This window comes from Thamnophis sirtalis, unplaced genomic scaffold, assembly GCF_051295495.1.
Source record: "Thamnophis sirtalis isolate CommonGarterSnake01/CBP01778 unplaced genomic scaffold, rThaSir2_p1.2 scaffold_3, whole genome shotgun sequence".
In the NCBI taxonomy this organism is placed as follows: domain Eukaryota; kingdom Metazoa; phylum Chordata; class Lepidosauria; order Squamata; family Natricidae; genus Thamnophis; species Thamnophis sirtalis.
The window spans coordinates 83,026,692-83,045,838 of record NW_028261383.1 but is presented as its reverse complement, the minus strand read 5'-3'; the positions used below and the strand labels follow the sequence as shown (position 1 = coordinate 83,045,838).

Genomic DNA, 19,147 nt, shown 5'->3' with positions numbered 1-19,147 from the left:
GGATATCCCCATATAGAACACATTGCAATAGTCCAACTGAGAGGTGACTAGGACTTGAATAACTGAGTCATGAGCCAGGAAAAGTTACAACTGGTGCACAAACCGGAGCTATGTAAAACTCTCCCAATTACACCTGCCACCTGCTCTTTGAGCAGAAGACATGAGACCAGGAAAATCCCTAAGTTATAAACTGGGTCTGAACTCCTAATGCAACCCCATCCAGAACTAAGAATGACAAAAATCCAGATCCTGAGGTTCCATGTGCCCAAAGCCATTCAGTCTTGCCATCATTCATTCAAATTCTGTTGTCCCCCATCCAGGTCCCAACAATCTCCAAGAACCATGAAAGGGTAGTGGCAGAGTAGGGAAATTTCATCTCACTGTGGGTTCCTGGTCATTGTAAGTATTCTTTATTTTTTTTAAAAAAAGAGTCAGATGTTGTGGTATATCCACTGCTTTGAGAGACTTCCAAAGACTTGAATAATAAAGACTATCAAAAGTTTTGAAGTTTTCTACAAAAAATAGAGCTATTTTTAATATTCTGTTTCTCTAAATTAGCTAGATGATCATATGCTTTCTTTAAATTTCCCTCTCTAGTAATTGGGAAATAGACCAAGCTTTTCCAGTTCTGGGATCATGCTGGTTTTTTCTCTACAATTGTTGCTCCAAAACTGTCACAAACTTTATGGTTCTCTGGCTACCTCCTTTAAATGTTCCACCCTGGGCTTTCCTATTTGCTAATTGTTTTCTAGACCATCTGACTTCCTCCTCACCTCAACCCTGCCCAGTGGAGAATTCAAATTAAAACATTCCAACCAATTGTTAACCAGTCCCTCCAGAAACACATCCATTGAGGAGAATTCCACCACTGTTGGGTAACTAGTTACCTTACTTAACCACTCTTTCCGCTAGGAGGATTTTGTAGTATTCAGTAAGAATTTCCCTTTCTGTAACTGAAAACCATGAGTCCTTATCCTACACATTGAAATAATAGATAAAAGAACTTGGCCTCCTTTTGTATATGAAAAAAAAATGTTCTATCCTCTGTCAGTATTCTCTCTTTGAGTCTTATCACTCCCAGTTTCTTCAGTTCCTCACATAGTCCTCTGACATTCATTGTGGATACCCTGAATCTGTTCTATTTTTTTCCCTATCCTACTAAAAGTGTGGTTCCCAGGCCAGTGTTGGTTGGGGAATTCTGGGAGTTGTGGTCCACAGAATTGAAAGTTGAAAGGTTGAGAAACACTGTCCCAAGTAGAACAATTGTTTTCTAAGTACTATATTTTCTGATACAACTTACTGTAAAATCGCTTCTGCTTTTTTGCAGCTGAATGAAACTGCTAACTCAGTTTCTTATTAGTTATGTTTCAAAATCTAAACTTTTTATTTCATAATCAGAAAAAAATATGCATAGTTTTCTTAAAATTCATTCTGGTTTCAGTCCATTTTTCTGACGCATTCAAAACTATTTTGTAAGTTATTTTTTTAAAAAAGAGGAAACCTCCTAAAGTGATTAATTAAAAAGAGCATGTGAAGCATTTCAATTCTTAGTCTCCTTATTAAATAAGCATCTAAAAATAACATAGGCAGTTCTGCTTATTTTGATTCTAGAGAGATTGCATTTCTAAATGTCAAGAAAAAGAAGTGCAGGTGTTGATCTACTTGGTCTACTTTACTTGATCTACAGCTTCATTTTACATTTGACATCTAGCGCTTTTTTTGCTATCAGGTTTTAAGCAATGCCAAGAAGTTGATTCTGCTGCTTGATCTTAAATGGAGAGCCCAAAAATGTTTCTCATCATCTGCAGATGCTTTGGGTTCTAACTGTCAGAATGGGTCCAGATGGTGCTTAACACCATAGTGATAATCACTCTCTAAAATATCCATTTGCCACACAAAACCTGGCCGTGTGTTGGGATGCTTACTTTGCTTTAGAAATTAAAGCCAGTTATTTGCTATATTGTTTTTATCTAAAAGAAGCTGTGATAAGGGAAAAGCTAAGAGCATGATGGACATCTATGTTTGTGATGTATCAATCTTTGGCTCTAGGCACCATGTTCAGGTTACCATAGAGCTGGCTGGTCTTCACAGAATGGTTCAACCATTCACCACCGCAGTGAAGAACGGGAATTAACTTTGACATATGAAAATCTTCACATGCCAAGGGCAAACCATTTATCTAGCTAACATTTTGTTGTATTTTTCTCTTGAAAACCATCTGGACACAATGCTGTTATCTGTCTTTCCCAGATCCATTTTACAAAAAAAAGAAAGAACTGAAGCGGTACATATCCTAACAAAGAGCAGCTGTGCTTTTATTATATAGATATAGAATGAACTCAAGCATACATATAGCTGAGAGAAATGGGCAGTAGGCTATGTTCAGAGTGGCTCACTTAATGGAAAAAAATAAAATGTTTCATTATGCACAGTTGTAAGCACCGCTAACTGGATTTCTTCTTGGGGGTCCGGCTAGCTGTAGGAGTCTAGGATTACTCTTATATAGTATTTTATTATTGAAATATGAATCTGTACCAAAAATCCAACCATTTAGAGCAAAAATCCTGTGATTTTGGTTTTAAGAGTGAAGCTTTCAGGAAAAAAAGCTTCCCTGTAGTCTCTCCTTTTCGAAATCTTTCCTTGCTGTTCAACAAAGACAAAGGAATTCAAGTTCCACATCATCTGCCAGCCCCCACATCTTTACACTTTACCCCTATATAATGTCCAGGGAAAGAGCCAGATCGTATAGAGGACTGGTAGTAATACTATCTAATTCTGGGGTGACAAATTCAAAACCGTGGGTTGAATTCAGCCCGCGAGGCGCTTAAATCTGGACCAGAGAGCTTGCCTGCAAATATCAAAAGACCGGCCTGCAGTGCCTCTGCCGGCCAAAAACGGCCCGATGAGGCCCCCGCATGGCTCATTTTCAGCCTTCCTGTCTTCCAGCAGCACTACCCAGCCAAAAATGGGCCCCGCCAGCAGAGTGCTGTAGGAGGCCAGCGGGGCCGAAAATGAGGTACGGGGAGGCATGCAACCCCCTGCACCCCGTTTTGGCCAACAAAGTCCTACAGGAGACATATGTCCTGTTTCCCTCCCCATTCCCCCCCTCTCGCCTATAGAGGAGAACTACAATACTGATCCGGCCCTTGAAAAAAATCCAGTTTGACACCCCTGGTCTAATGCAAGACTGGATTGATCATTCCTGTCATTACCAGAACTTTATGGGAATATAGATTCTTAATGCCTTTGATAACAGTCCCTGCTTTAGTTAAAGTTATTGATTTTAGATCTGCATTATTCTATTCTATTCACTTTCCACATCATCTTTGTTCAATAAATACTTAATTAGAAGCATACTGTTTATCAGCACAAATTATTTAAATTCAAGAGAGAAAAAATTACTTGCTTTTTTTTGGTTAACTAAAATGCTGTTCAATTGTATATGGAAGCAGATTTGCTTTAGGAATTATTTCAAAGAAAATAATTTTGGAGACATTTTCACTGGAAGAGTCAGGTGTTGCTACACTTTTTTTGAGGCAGGGTGGTGTATGCCTCTACATTTCACTGTACAGTCATTTCTCCAGCTATCCTGTTTCCTCATTTACATTAAACCTTGAGGGAAACATTATGAGCAAACCTCATCTTTGGAACTTTTTCAGTGGTTGTACTTTTCAGAAATTACTGAAAAGCTTTCTTCAATAAAGGAGAATGTTTGTAGCTCAGAGTTGAAATGAGGAGTCCTCTCTGAGCTTGTTTTTTTTTTCTTGCAGATGTTTCATTACCCAAACTAGGTGACATCATCAGTAGGGAGAACGTCCCAAAGGTAATTTTTTTTAAAGAGGCAATTTAACTTTCTTTGTTTTTTTCATAAGATGTTTTACTTCTAGCAATAGCAATAGCAATAGCAGTTAGACTTATATACCGCTTCATAGGGCTTTCAGCCCTCTCTAAGCGGTTTACAGAGTCAGCATATCGCCCCCACGGTCTGGGTCCTCATTTCACCCACCTCAGAAGGATGGAAGGCTGAGTCAACCTTGAGCCGGTGAGATTTGAACTGCTGAACTGCAGATAACAGTCAGCTGAAGTGGCCTGCAGTACTGCACCCTAACCACTGCGCCACCTTGGCTCTTGCTTCTCATCCCAGAAGCTTCTTCAATTCCCTTGGATGAGAAGCAAAACATCTTATGGAAAATAAAAGAAAAATCCAGTTTCCTCTTGAAAAAAAGCTTCTTTGGGCCTGGATGACTGACATTCTCCATAGACAGTAGGGAGAAGGGTATATTCAATGTATATACTCAATGTATATTTCAGTGTTGTGTCCTGTCAGTCTTGACGAAAGTAATCTTGGTGCTGGGTGCTTGGAGGGTTGGCATGTTTACCATTGGCTTGCTCGTCAGTTCTTTGGTTAGGATATTGTTCATTTCTTGATTGTTAGTTTGATGTTAATCTTAGTGTTAATCTATTGTTATATGGGTGCTGATTGCTGGTGGGGAGGTGTTTTGGTCTTTTTGCTCCTTTTTTGGCTTGTTGATTGTTTCTTTTGCATAGTATATAGATGTTATGAAACTTGTACCTTTGATTTGAGGGATGTGATGGCTCAGTGGCTAAAACGCTGAGCTTGTCGATCAGAAAGGTTGGCAGTTCAGCGGTTCGAATCCCTAGTGCTGTGTAACAGAGTGACTTCCTGTTACATGTCCCAGCTTCTGCCAACCTAGCAATCCGAAAGCATGTAAAAATACAAGTAGAAAAATAGGGTCCACCTTTGGTGGGACGGTAGTGGCATTCCGGGAGCCTTTGGTGTTTAGTCATGCTGGCCACATGACCACAGAGACATCTTCAGACAGCGCTGGCTCTTTGGCTTTGAAACAGAGATGAGCACTGCCCCCTAGAGTCGGGAATGACAAGCACATATGTGCAAGGGGAACCATTACCTTTACCTTTGATTTGTTGAAAAGTTCTCCATCAAATTGAAAATATGTGGTTAGGCAAAGTTTGATAAGATCTATGAGTCTGGGTCTTTGAATCTTGATGTATTTGGCTAGCTAATTCTAGGTCGATGGAAGTAAAAAGGGCTATGACATAAAATAAGACCATGATTTCCTCTTCATCTATTGTTACATCTTTGATTCTTTGACAGCACTGTAGGAGGGAGTTGATGAAATATTTACTTCCCACTGTGAGGTGCCCAACCTTTTTTAATTCTTTCAAAATGTTCTAGGTAGGGATCCCTGGTAATGATTTAATTGGACAGAAAGGTAGGCATTTGTATTTTAGGGTGTCCATGGAAATGTGGGGAAATGGGTTCATTGCTTCTCATCCAGCACTGTTCCTCTTTGGTAAGTGAACTTTGAAAAAGTTCCTTTCCTGAAGAGATTCAGAAGCATCTTTAAATTTCAGAATTGATGAGAAATGTTTAAGTCTTCTACTTCTTCCTCAGAAGAAACCATTTGGGTTTTCTGACTGGTTCGAATATTTGGAATTTTGAGAGCATGAATTTTGTTCTTTCACAAAATGTCAGTTATTGTTGGGGAAAGGAAGTGTTTGGGATTAACCCCAGCTCTAACCATTCATAAAATGGCTACTATGTTGGAGGTGACTAAGCATATTTATTAGAAGGCAAACTGTTGAGTTTGCTCCAGGAAGTTCATGCAGTCAAGAGGCATTCTTCTAAACAATGGCAATGCTGAAGGCTGGCAATTTGCAGCATGTCAGATTGTCTGTGTTCTTTTTTTAAAAAAAATTATTTTAAACAATTACATTTGGTAAAACAAGGAGGTCATACATGCCAGAGAAAATGCCTGACTATATTTTGACTATGAACCACATTTTCTCTCCCTGTTCTATAGGTTAATTTATCATTTCTGTTACCTGGAATATAGTTTTTGAGGGATTTTTGCAGGGGGGATTGTATGTATTTCCTCTGTAAAAAAAAAGGTCATCTGCTTTCCCACTGCCTCTTACCTTAACATTAGCTCAAATTAGATAACATTATTTTTTAAACCAAATCATGTGTTCATTTATTCCATCAAATCATACCAATAATTAAAGATTTGGAGAATGACACACCAAACCATAAAGAATCATTTTGTATAAAGAGTCTTCTACGCAGGTGGTGGGTTTCTGCCGGTTTGCACCAGCTCGGGAAAACCAGATGGTGAAATTTACCAATCCAGTGAGAGGAGATTTGACCGGTGGACCCAGAAGTAACTTCCGGAACACCTGCCCCGGCCCTGTTGCTCGCTCACCCCCCGCCTATCCGGAAGCAGTTCCATCTCTTGCTCCCCCCCGCCCTATCTATCCTATCCCAATTCGGTGTCAAGTCCCATACCTGGGAATGGAGGTGGTGAACGGAGAAGCATGGAGAGGTCCAGAGGCACAATCCACCGGCAAGCTCAGGAGTTTTCTCCTGGATCCTCCCCCCCATCCTGCCTCCTCCAATCTCCCAAAGTTCTTTCCCCAGCATGCAATAGAGTTCTACTCGATTCCCCTCCGTCCTGCCTTTTCAGATCTCCCAAATTTCTTTCCCAAGAGTGTGATAGCTTTTTCCTGGAATCCCCGCTGTCTTGCTGCCTCCGATCTCCCAAAGTTCTTTCCCCAGAGTGTGATAGCTTTGTCCTGGATTCCCCTCTGCCTTGCCTTCTCAGATCTCCCAAAGTTCTTTCCCCAGAGTGTAATAGCTTTCTACTGGATCCCCCTCCATCCTGCCTCCTCCGATCTCCCAAAGTTCTTTCCCCAACGTGTGATAGCTTTCTACTGGATTCCCCTTGTCCTGCCTTTTCAGAGCTCCCAAAGTTCTTTCCCAGAGTGTCATAGCTTTGTACTCGATTCCCCTCTGTCTTGCCGCTTCCAATCTCCCAAAGTTCTTTCCCCAGAGTGTGATAGCTTTGTCCTGGATTCCCCTCTGTCTTGCCGCCTCCGATCTCCCAAAGTTCTTTCCCCAACGTGTGATAGCTTTCTACTGGATTCCCCTTGTCCTGCCTTTTCAGAGCTCCCAAAGTTCTTTCCCAGAGTGTGATAGCTTTGTCCTGGATTCCCCTCTGTCCTGCCTTCTCCGATCTCCCTAATTCGACCGTTAATCCTCCAGTTGTCTATTTTTGGAAGGTTTTCTCCTCTCTTCCCCCCACCCTTCATAGGAGTCCCAAAAGGTTTTGCCACATGAATTGGGGGTGGTGGTCATGTGACTGAGTGTGTATGAGTGATGTCAAGTTGTCCATACCCGCCAGGTCACATGACTGCCAAGCCATGCCCGCAAAATAAGCCACACCCACAGAATAGGTTCTAAAAAAAATTGAAACCCACCACTGCTTCTACCTATATGTCTGACATTAAACTTTATTTCCATGCAAGAAACTACTGATGTTATTACATTTTGCCATTCCATCCCTTAGAAAAAAAAACCAGAAGTAGCATATAAAAAAGCTTGAGGCCAAAACTATTTTCTCGGAAACTTGTCTGGCTTTATCCCTGCAACAAGAATTTTGCTTGCAAATTTCAGCAAATGTTTGAAGTCAAAAGGGCATGTTAGTTTTGCAGAGCTTTTAAGTTCATATAAGCTGTGCATTCTCTCAAGGAAGCCTAAATGAATGGAAAGAATGTAATAAGCAGTGGATGTCACAAGTATGCCAATTATTATTCTCTATTCAGTGTTAAAGACTACTAGAAAAAAGATGTTATAATATGCATTTATGCTCCCCATCATGGATTAGGAGGGGAGACTTTTTCTTCTCCTTTACAGAAAATAAGCCACCATTTGTCCAAAAGAGGAAAAGTGTCTGTTTGAGGGCCATGCATCTTTGAAGGCATATCCCGTTTTGATGTAGATTCTTGAAGATAGCTAACCATGCTTAACATCTGGATAGCATACGAAGCAGCTGGCATATGAATCATTGAGCAGTTTACTCAACCACAAGATGTATCATGTTTCTATTTAATGCTTAGCAATCACTCCTAAATGTATATTTATATATACATATGAATTGTCATGAATCCATTTTATGCAAATTAGTTTTTTTCTTCTGCCTTCTTTGTGAAAGCTTCATACTTCCTGAGATTTGATTTTAGCAATCCATATATGATTATTCTAGGATTTACACGAACAGTATTGCAATATCCATAAAGATATCTGAAGAAAAAGCAATGAAAATGGCAAATATTTTTTTTTATTCCAAAGGCATATTCATGTTTAATTTTCAGAAAAAAATGAGCTAATATGAAATTCAGTATGATAATCTGCATTTTTAAACAGCAAACCAAGTCTGTAACTTGACTTAATTGTCAAAGCTTCATGTCCTCCAATTTCACATCTATTGTTTTCATAGAATTATAACGTTGGGAGTTATCTAGTTCAATTCCTTGAACAATGCAGGATCTGCTAAAACATTTCATAAACTGTCCAACATATTTTTCAAAACCTCCAGTGAAGGAACATACATTTCAAGAGGCAGTTTTTCCCACTGGTTGACAGCTATAATATATATACATGAATCTACTTCCCCACAGATTCAACCCATTGGTTCTGGCCACACATTTATTCCTTACTCTGTATGGCTTTTTGATATCTGGAACATGCCCTCTCTTCCCCAAACTAAGCTCTCTAGTTTGGGGAAGTACTTCTCCAAACTAAGCACACCCAGTTTCTCTAACTACTCCATCCAGTTCCAAGTCTAGCTGTGTTTGTAATATATTACTGTTATTATTATGGTTGGTTGCACAGTCAGCCAGGAGTTTAGGCAGGATTTGGTATTTTTATTCACACTATCAAGCTCTTCCCAAGGACCTGCGATAGGCAGATGGCGTTCTCTGATGGTCTTAAAAGTGTCGTCCTAGAATGTAAGCTCTTCCAAGTAAAGCTGTCTTTAGCAATTGACTGATTTTGATTTTTTTTCAATGCCAATGGTATTCAAATGTTGTTCCAGATGTTTTAGATTTGCACTATTGGTAATGGTAAATGGCAATTTTTTGTTTTCCTCTGCCATGGTCATTCTACTTCTATCTTCAGGTCTTTGTATTTTGTGATTTTTCTCCAGTTCTTTCTCTTCTATTCTGTTGTTTCCATATATTGCAACATCCACTATACAGACTTTTTTTGTTTTTCTTACCAACAATGGTTAAGTATAAGATGTTATATGGCAAGTATTTGTATGTTTGCATTCTAAAGTTCCAGGGCACTTTAGCTTCCTCATTTTCTATTACTTTGTCTATTTTATGGTCCCAACATTTCTTGCTAATAGGCAGATGGTATTTCTAGCAGGTATTCCAATGCACCATTGTTGCTACGTTGTCATGTCGTTGTTTGCATTCAGTTTGTGTGTTCCTCTTGTAGCAGTTAACTGGGTGGTCCACTGTTTCTTCAGCTTCTTTGCAGAGGCAGCATTTGTTACCTGCTGCTACAGGTAACAAATAATAAGAAGGAGAAAGCTGAATCTTTTAATTGTACATCCTTTTTTATTCTCTATAATCTGAACAGTAACCCTTGTGAGGATGCAAAATGTTCTCAGAAAAAGATAGTTGATGCATAGCAATTGGAGGGCAAAACTCCTTTCCTCTTACACAGGCTGCACACCTTTAATCTCCCTTCCCAATTAGTTTATACAGGACAGGGTCACGAGGCTCATGTGTTCAGATTGACCCTGAGGCAATGTTTAGATTGCTGCTTTGGCCTGTCAGAAATGAGGAGTAATAAGCTCACTTTTCCTGCAGATATAACTATATTACCGGTTCTGCTCTGATCTGCAATTCTGATTTTCCTCACTCATTCCTCTTGAGTCTGTAACTGAATGACATAGACCAGAGCTCATTGAGCCTTGTTTAACAGCTGAAATACGGTAATAATAGCCTGAAGATTATATGAGCAAATATATCCTAAAACTATTATTATTCTATATCACTGACAAATTTCTTCCTCATTCTCTCCCCCCACCCTTCCATCCCACTTTCTCCCATTCTTATTTTAACCTTTTCAGCTCTGGGCCTTTTCCTTAAACTGCAGACAGGCTAGTAAGAGTGGTCACTGTGACATAACTCTGACTGTCCTCTTCCAAAATCCACTGAAAACAGAAGGATACAGTTTAGATTTTCTTCTGGGGAAAATCTAGAGTCCCTCAGGTGAGTATCTGGGAAGTCACTTTTTAGAATGCAGTAATCTTTTTCTTTTCTTTTTTTTGCAAGTCCTTATATCTGACAGGCCACGTTAATCTCTCTGTAATATATTTGTTAATTACTGTTTCCTTGTGGGCAATAGTATGATGACCTTTGTTTTTCTTTATTAGGCTCAAAGGAAAAATTATAAACAAAATAGGTTAGCAGCTTTGAAAACATTGGCTCAGCCTCTGGGACATATCAAATACTAGACCACAAACCTGAACTTTGCAAGACCAACAGGCACAAGATCTGATATTTATAGAAGTTTGTAGAACCATAGCACCCTAAATTAAACAACTTAAGATAATGTGACAAATGGATTGAAAGTCATCAGTCAAAAAGGAGTTAGTTCAACCAAAGACGAACAGCATACATCAATAGTGCACTGCTTCAAATCAGGTATAGACAGGCCCTGGCTAAGAATGACTTTTATTCCTATTTTTGCCTTTAACTCAGTAATTTGTAGATAGGCTGGAACTCCTACCTTTGCACAATGAACTGCAGAAAACAAGCTGTATATTAAACATGCTTGGCTTCAACAGTACATAAAAACATTATGTGGCTTCAGTGGTTCATCAGCTTAAGGAAAAAGAATGCCATCTGCAATTTTTAGTAATAGGAAGCTTTTTCATAAGTAGAAAGTTGTCTGAAAGTCAGATATTCTTAACTCAGGAACTCCCTGTATCCATTTATTCTTCTATAGCAAAGATTTCCTTGGTTCCATCACCTGTAGCTCTTGGTTGCTTATCAGATATAAGTATACATTTACACTGAGGTCATACTTTAAGTTTACATTATACTTTAAGTATACAACATGACTTTCATTCTATTATCTACTATTTGTTGTTTATAGTATGTTTTTGCTCAGGGTGCACACATATTTTTGACAAGCAGTGAATATTGTATAGATGCATGTATTAATAGCAATAGCAGTAGACTTATATACCGCTTCATAGGCCTTCCAGGCCTCTCTAAGCGGTTTACAGAGAGTCAGCATATTGCCCCCAACAATCTGGGTCCTCATTTTACCCACCTCGGAAGGATGGAAGGCTGAGTCAACCCTGAGCCGGTGAGATTTGAACCGCTGACCTGCTGATCTAGCAGTAGCCTGCAGTGCTGCATTTTAACCACTGCGCCACCTTGGCTCTTAGGCCATGTATTAATGAGTGTCTTAAAGTGTGTATAGAAGGTGTCCTATAGGAAGGAATGCTGAACCAGTTGTATCTGAAGCCAAAGGGCTTCTAGAAGGCCTGAGCATGTGCATAAGTCTAAAATGTTTTAGACATTAGTGTAATGTTACTTTATCCTCAACAGAAATTGATAAACAATTTTTGATTATCAATTCAACTACCGTCAAATTCAAGGAGCACTCTACCCAACTGTATTTAACCACATTTTCTCCCCTTCCAATGCAGATTTCCTTTATTTTTCATTTCCAGAAAGTACAGTTTTCAAAAACGTGACTCAGACAAACCCAATGAATTTCCTGTTCCATTCTAACACATGATGAAAGTGCCTCTTCTGGGCATTTAACCCTAAATCACATGAAAAAACTGATCATATGAAAAGATCAGATATTCTACATTAGGAGAGAAAATGCTTTATGACACAAATAGCCAATCTAGACAGAGGTTTCTTACACAAAAATTGTTAAGTAGTGGTGCAGTTGGACCTCTGTAAGAGCATAAAATGATTTATAACTTGGAATGCACCAAATCTTACTATTTCACAGTGTACTTTCCTTAATTAGGAATATGACAGTTTTGCAAGTGAGGGGGATCAATCTTATGATTTTTTTGCACTTCAGTAATTTTCATAATATTTGGGAACAAGTTCTTTGGAATGCATAGTTGTGGATTATAAATATCAAATGATAATGTTCTAAAATAGCAAAATGGAATTTGCTACCAGTGAAGTGGGGAAGGAATTAAATTTGTGGGGAAGGATTTGAAAAATCTTTTAAAATGTCCCTTCTTTTTTCTGCCATACAGTAGATACATTTCATCCCTAAAAGGGAACTCAGAAATCCAGGCTAACAAATGTTGGAAATAAGGCTTTGGGAAAACAAATAATAAATAATTAGCTGCTTGACAAGGAACAACTTCTCCCCAAATTTCCTATTCTTTTTCTGTTGAATGAAAAGTACTGAAAGAATATCACAATGCCATGATGTCAAGGATAATTTTTATTACATTCTTTACTTTATTCAGGATATTATAGAACAAAATGGCATGTAACTGAGTGGCAATCCTGCTTTCTCCTTTTAATATACTCCTCATCCCTTGAAGTCCTCCTTCATAAAGCATAGATTTGCATGTCTGTTTGATTCGGCTGCATTGCTATGAGTAGGAAACTCCCCTTTAACATTTCTAGTTGAACATCTGCTTCCTACTTCTTTTACAGTTGTTGTTGCAAAAGTATCAGTGTTTTTGCCTATCGAGAGTTTCAATCACCCAGGTCTTGTTTGTCCCAAGGGTGCTTTTCCAAAAGGCAACTGGGTTTTCTTGGTTTTTAATTTGAAGATATTTTGCTCCTCATCCAAGAAGCTTCTTTAGTTCTGGACTGAATAAGTTTCTTGGATGAAAAGTGAAATATCTTCAAGGAAAAACCCAAGAAAACCCAGTTGTCTTTTGAAAAAGAACCCTTGGGACTATCAGTTCTTCTTCAGTCCTTTTCCCAAGTCATGTAGTCTTGCTAGGCTGTTTAAAAGCCACCTCCGAGTGTTTCACTGGCTGTTGATGGTGGGTTTTTTTTTTAATATCTCATCATTTATCACATTTGGGGGCAATTTCCTTTTAGCAAATCCAAAATACAATTGGCATTCAATCTCTGCAGAGAATCCCAATAATTCAAGCTAGGAATTGCTTCTGGATCTTATTCATACTAATGGTGGAACCTGAGTCAACACCTGAAAATTCAGTTATTCAGAATTTAATCAAGATGTTATTTGCTGGGAGCCTGGAAAACCTGGGTCAGGTTTAACAAAATAAGGTCAGAATCACCACTGCATACCGTCCCACAACCCTGATAACATGCTCTTTCTGTTCTGCTTCAGTTTTATTGACAGTGTCACAGGAATTAAAAAAACAGAGGTCACCTTGCTGCTAAAAGCTAGATACAATTGTTGTGCTGGTTCCACACGAGGCAGTTGTAGCTTTGCACGAGATCTCATGCAAATAAAATCCCTGCCATTGTGGGGAAAGCCGACTTAAAGCTGTACTGCTATCAGCAACTGTTTTTGAGGGACATACTTTCTGGAAGCCCTTGTTTTAAAAAAACCTAGCAGATGTAGTCAATCATTTGCCACCATTTCAGCCTTAAAAGCTAGATTTTTATGCAAGCGGTACTTGACCTCACCGTTTCAATGTCACAGTCAGTAGCAACTTTTGACCGCAATTATCAGAGATGTAAAAGCAACAGGATAGCAGTAATGGCTGAGTGATAACTTTTGAATAAAAAATGAGACCATATGTGGGCAAAAGTGGTACTTTTGAACATGACCTGCTACTTGACCCGCCCGTAGCTCTCATTCCTGAGGCCAGCTTAGGTCTGTTCCTTGGACCATTAGCTTTCTTTTGGAAAATATCCCTCATATTTCAAAAGGTACAAGACTCAGGAGGAATTTCTCAAGAGTCTAGTTCACATCCAGCTTTGGATAGCCTTCTATTTTGACTTTGATTCCAGCCATTTGCCTGGAGAGAAAGAGCATTGACACATGGTCACCACATTATAAAAAAGATGTTGAGACTCTAGAAAAAGTGCAGAGGAGAGCAACCAGGATTATTAGGGGACTGGAGACTAAAACATATGAAGAACAGTTAAAGGAACTGGGCATAGCTAGTCTAGTGAAGAGAAGGAGCAGGGGATACATGATAACAGTGTTCCAATATTTGAGTGGCTGCCACAGAGAGGAAGGGTCAAGCTATTTTCCAAAGCACCTGAAGGCCAGACAAGGAATAATGGGTGGAAACTGAGCAAGGATAAATTCAACCTAGAACTAAGAAGGAATTTTCTAACAGTGAGAATAATCAACCAATGGAACAGCTTGCCTTCTGAAGTTATGGGAGCTTCATCACGTGAGACCTTCAAGAAGAAATTGGGCTGCCATTTGTCAGAAATGATGTAGGGTCTCCTGCTTGAGTGGGGGGTTGGACTACATGACCTATAAGGTCCTTTCCAACCCTGTTAATCTGTTTATCCTAACATTCTGCTTCATATTGGGGTAGCCCCTTCAATAGCACAAGGATAGTATGACTGTTTTGTTCCTGTTTCAGTTTCAACATTAGCTGAGGATTTTATGTGATATATGTGTGTGATACATGTATAGAGATATAGGTATAAAGACAGATGGGTGACCTTGGTCCACTCACTCTCTCTTTCTCAGCCCTAGGAAGGGGGCCACGGCGGCTCATGTGATAAGACGCTGGGTCTCCGCACTGCTGAGGTTGGTGGCTCAATTCCTGTGAGTGAATAAACCGGGTAGGGACAAGAAAGGAACCTCTCCTGATTTGCCTACCGGCATTCAGACGTCCCTCAGGTAAAAGATAACACCTTTCACAGAGGCAGAGAACCACCTCGGTGATCCCTGGCTAACACGTGCCATACGCTTTTTAAAAAGCCCTAGGAAGGAAGCAATGGCAAACCATTTCTGAAAAACCTTGCCAAGAAAACTGCAGAGACTCGTCCAGGAAATCTCAGAGAATGAGACATGATCAAGCAGAAGGAAAACAAATATTAGAGACATTTTATCTACTGTCAAAAGACAGTGACATTAAAGCACAAAAGCTGGGAAGGAGGCGCAGATATAAAGTCCTATAGTGAATAAGCACGTCTTACATTAGTTTTGGTAGGGAAGGGCTTCTCATTCTGAAGATGGAAAGAGTTCTGTCATTAGCATCACCAGTCATGTTTAATGGGTTTTATTGGTGACTTAATAAAGGCAGAGATAGACTGTTAAAGCTTACTTAAGTATTTCCCAAAGGAGCCAAAATAGTTTAACCAGAAAGGGGAGGAAGGAGGTCTGAAATTAAACCAGCATGCTTAAAAACAATAAACAGAAATGTTAAAATTGAGTTCACAGGAAATGTGAAGTAAGTAATAAGAAAACTTAAAGTCTGCCTGGGCCTGGAGTAGTTACTTTCATCTCATTAACAGGTTGAAAAAGTCTTCAGTTCTTTTCTGGAAAAAGACAGTGAGGAGTCAGGCAAGCAGGCTTGGGGAGAAATTTCCATAAGTTAACGATAAGATCCTACTGCTGGCTACCACAGTGTGAGCTAAACTTACTAATGGAAATATAAGCAGGGTTCTCCAACTAATCTCAGAGTATCTGTTGGACACATTTGGAGGTGCCATGGGAGGGGGATTCCCAGATTATAAAGAAACAAGACTTATGGTAAAATATATCAATGTGAATCAACGCAACTGTATAGTTTCCGACATGTAGTCTGTGCAAAACATGGCACTCATATGCACAGGTACCTTATAAAGATGTTAAATTCACAAATTCCTTCTGTGCAAGTATCTCTTAAAGAAAAATATAGAAATGAGCATGCTTGAATGCTTTTGAAACATTCAGAGAATACAGATATAAATTTTTCCAATTGAATACTACCCAGAAAGTGAGTTAGTTAGAACTCAACTAACGATACATATTTATGATTCATTCCAATGAAGAGCTCTCCTTTGCTCCATGGTTTTTGAAAAATTCTAAGGCATAAAATTGAAACTGATCGCAAAATCTCTGTGCCAGAGATCAACTGCTGGAAAGTATCTTCTATTGCTTTTAAGCAAAAGAACATTTTTGCCCTTAATAGTTTCCTTAGAAAAAGTGGGTGAAAAGGAAGAAGAGTATTTTGTAACAACATGAAATTTCAGTGAAATAAGTTTTCATTTAAAGAAATCTTTAAAGATTTTTTTTTGCAAACAAAAAAACAGCTAATATGTGGCTTTGCCTACAGATTGAACTATTTCATCAGATTGATTTATAGTTGTTTCCTTTCATGTCTCTAAGCAAGTCTAGTAATAAACACACTTGAGCGGTGTGACTCTTGCAAATAACCCATCATTAAAAATGGATAATAGTCATCAGGGGTTTTTGTATTCTGTGTATTCTGAGTAGTTCCCTGAGGCAGAGATGGAATTTGTTTATATTTATTTATTTTTAATGGTCCATTCATAACAAAGAGTAGTTTCAAGTTTGAACTTTGAAAAAATGAATTTTTACTTCTCCACTTTTTGTTCTTGTTTCATTTCATCTATGATTTGGGGGTTTTCTGGATTTGCTATAAATCACAACTGGTTCATAGCATCTGTTGAGTAGTTCCATTTTTAATAAGCCATTCCTCTTTCTTATACAAGATTGCTATTATAAACTCTGAAGCTTGTTTGTTTGCTACTTGACCCAATAGATAGAGATGTATGAAATTGGTCTTTCTAGAGCCATGACAGTGAACCTATGGGACGCATGCCAGTGGAGGTACATAGCGCCCTCTTGTGGGCACACAAGCTGCCACCCCATTTTAGCTCTGCCACATATGTAGATGCCTCCCGCTGGCCAGCTGATCTTTGGGTCTCTGCTGCGCAGAGGGGGGTGGGGCACTTGTGGGGGGGCACGCATGCATGCGCAGAGGGGTGTGTGCAGGGGCCACATGTGCATTGCATTTTGTGGGTTCGGGCGTGCCCATGCTTTGGGCACTTGGTCCGGAAAAGGTTAGCCATCCCTGTCCTAGAGGGAACTGTTCTCCCTAACTCTGATTTAAAAGTTCCATAAATTCTGCTTCGCTTGAGAAAGTTTGTAAGTGAAATGCTTCATTAAATTATTATTAACCTTTTTATTTAAGAGAGTAATCCAAAAGTAATATTTGAAAACAATTCAGGCAGCCTCATAGCATGGAATAATTTCTATCAGATAGAGAGGTATTCATTCGTTCAACACATTTACACAGCTTTTAGCAGTATAGCAGAGGCTCATGTCACCAAAAACATAGATAGTGACAGGTGTAGGGCAAAAAAAATGTTGGCATTTCTTTCATTACATTGATTGGTGACTATCAATTCCTAGACAATCACAAAATTATATGAAATTAAAGAAAATCTACTGTATATAGAATAAATAATTGGTTGGTGATAATGATGTTGATGATGATGATGATGACAATAGTGTAATATTGTCTCATAAACACAGAAATTCGGAAGACATCTGAATTCCATGTATAAGCCAGGCTGAAAAGAATATTTCCGAGTATGAATGTTTAAATGGGAAAAATTAATAACTGGATGTTAATGTGGGATTTATTCGCATATATAAAGTATAAGTGAGATAAAACAGAACTAAAGCTGTAAAGAGGTGCTAAATTATAGTTCAGAATGCCTGTATTGCACCTCTTATTAATAAACATATGATCTAAGAAGAGACTCTGGAAAATGGGACCGTTAAAACAAAATGTGAAAATTATTGAGAATTACCTTCAGTCATATATCTGTAATTGGGTTTTGTTTCTCCCTTCTAGGAATCAGAACCCATCATGTGATACCTCAAATTCTACTATCCTGCCCATCTGTCAAAGTCTTTGGCTGGCCAAAGTTCTACCCAAGAGGAACGTGTGGATCCCGATGTTTGAGCAGTCAATAGCAAGGGAACAGAACATAGAGCAGAACTCTGCACCCCATACTGTTATCTATTGTGTCTTCTCTTAAGCCGGCAGGTATTCCATGACACTGAAAGTATTTGGATGATCAAGCAACGATGGATTGGAAGTTCTTATGTTTCACTGTTGAATGACGTTTCATGTAAAGGCAGTTGACTCTGCCATGTCACACATATGGAAGAAGATGAAGAGGAATTTCTCAATATCCAAACTCTGTGGAAAAAAATCTTTCATCTACATCCTACCATTTTGTTAAGATCACTCCTAACCAAGAAGAAATGCATGGGTAGAAGGAAGAAATACTGGTTTCACTGGAGACTGCAGAATTTTCTCTCTCCAATATTAAATTAATCCTGGGGCTCTATTCTCTGACAACCATACTATCAGAAAATTCCTGATAATTCACTTCTAATGCCATCAACTATTCAGACTTTTTTTTCTTTGACGTAATCTACAAAGGGCATGAATGTTTTGCATGTCAAATATAGTTCAAATAACAGAGATTTTGAAAACCAGGAGTACAAGGAGAAAAGGAATAAGGTGGGAAAAGAAGGATGGGTTTGGGTAAAGCAAAGAGGAAGAAGAACCATTGCTTTCACTTACATATCCATGACAATATAAGCTCTTCCTATTTTTTACTTTTCTGAAGTAAGAACGATGCATATCCTGGAAATATTTCTTTCATTTAGATCCTCTAGAACATGGGTGTCAAACTCACAGCGTCACATTGCCGTCACATGACATTTCACAACATTTTCCCCCTTCACAGAGCTGGGGTGGGTATGGCCCACACATGGTGCATCCGACCCGCAGAGTGCCAATTTAACACCCCAACTCTAGAACAACTCTAGAGCACATTGTCAGCCTGTAAAATACATTAAACTAAAAAATGAGAATTTTGAATATTTAATAGACTCATTGTTTTCACTAACAAAATATTGTGTTTTGTGTGTATTTCAGTTAAAAGCACTGAAAAAGAGCCCAACTGGTGAAAATATGTCTAAGTGCTATTTCATATTGTAATTCTTTATCATTCATGTTGGGGTAATTTATATTGGGAATAGAAAACCTATGCTCTTTCACATTTTGCTCACGTGTATTCTCAGACTCTATGGGTCTCTTCTGGATAGTTTGAGATTAAAAACAAAATATGATTGAAAGCCTTTAAAAGAGAGCAGAAGAGGGAGTAAGGATGTAGAAAAAGATGCTATTTTTAAAGCTTGAAGTGTTTTTTTTTTAAACGATGTATTTTTACTAAGAGTGTCTGGCAATAGAATGCTTTGCTGATTCCAAATGCCCCATCAGCAATGGGGCAGTAATAAGAAGATGCAAGGTTCATTGTCTTTCCTAATTTATTGTTT

The 19,147-nt window shown here is 38.8% G+C and overlaps 1 protein-coding gene across 8 annotated transcripts in view; it reads left to right on the top strand.

Annotated features, from left to right (window-relative positions):
* Positions 1-18,624, top strand: part of HRH2 (histamine receptor H2) — a 44,790-nt gene extending 26,166 nt beyond the window's left edge. For 2 of the 8 annotated variants that reach the window (XM_087709374.1, XM_087709375.1), the window contains exon 3: positions 17,649-18,624. In XM_087709374.1, the coding sequence (XP_087565500.1) occupies positions 17,649-17,835 (187 nt within the window). In that variant the 3' untranslated portion in view covers positions 17,836-18,624. Of the gene's footprint in view, positions 1-320; positions 400-3,770; positions 3,824-9,962; positions 10,105-14,524; positions 14,678-17,648 lie in introns of those variants that run through there. The other 6 variants (XR_001312688.2, XR_015695943.1, XR_001312690.2 and 3 more) reach the window with 6 other exon arrangements.
* The last annotated feature ends 523 nt before the right edge of the window (positions 18,625-19,147 follow it).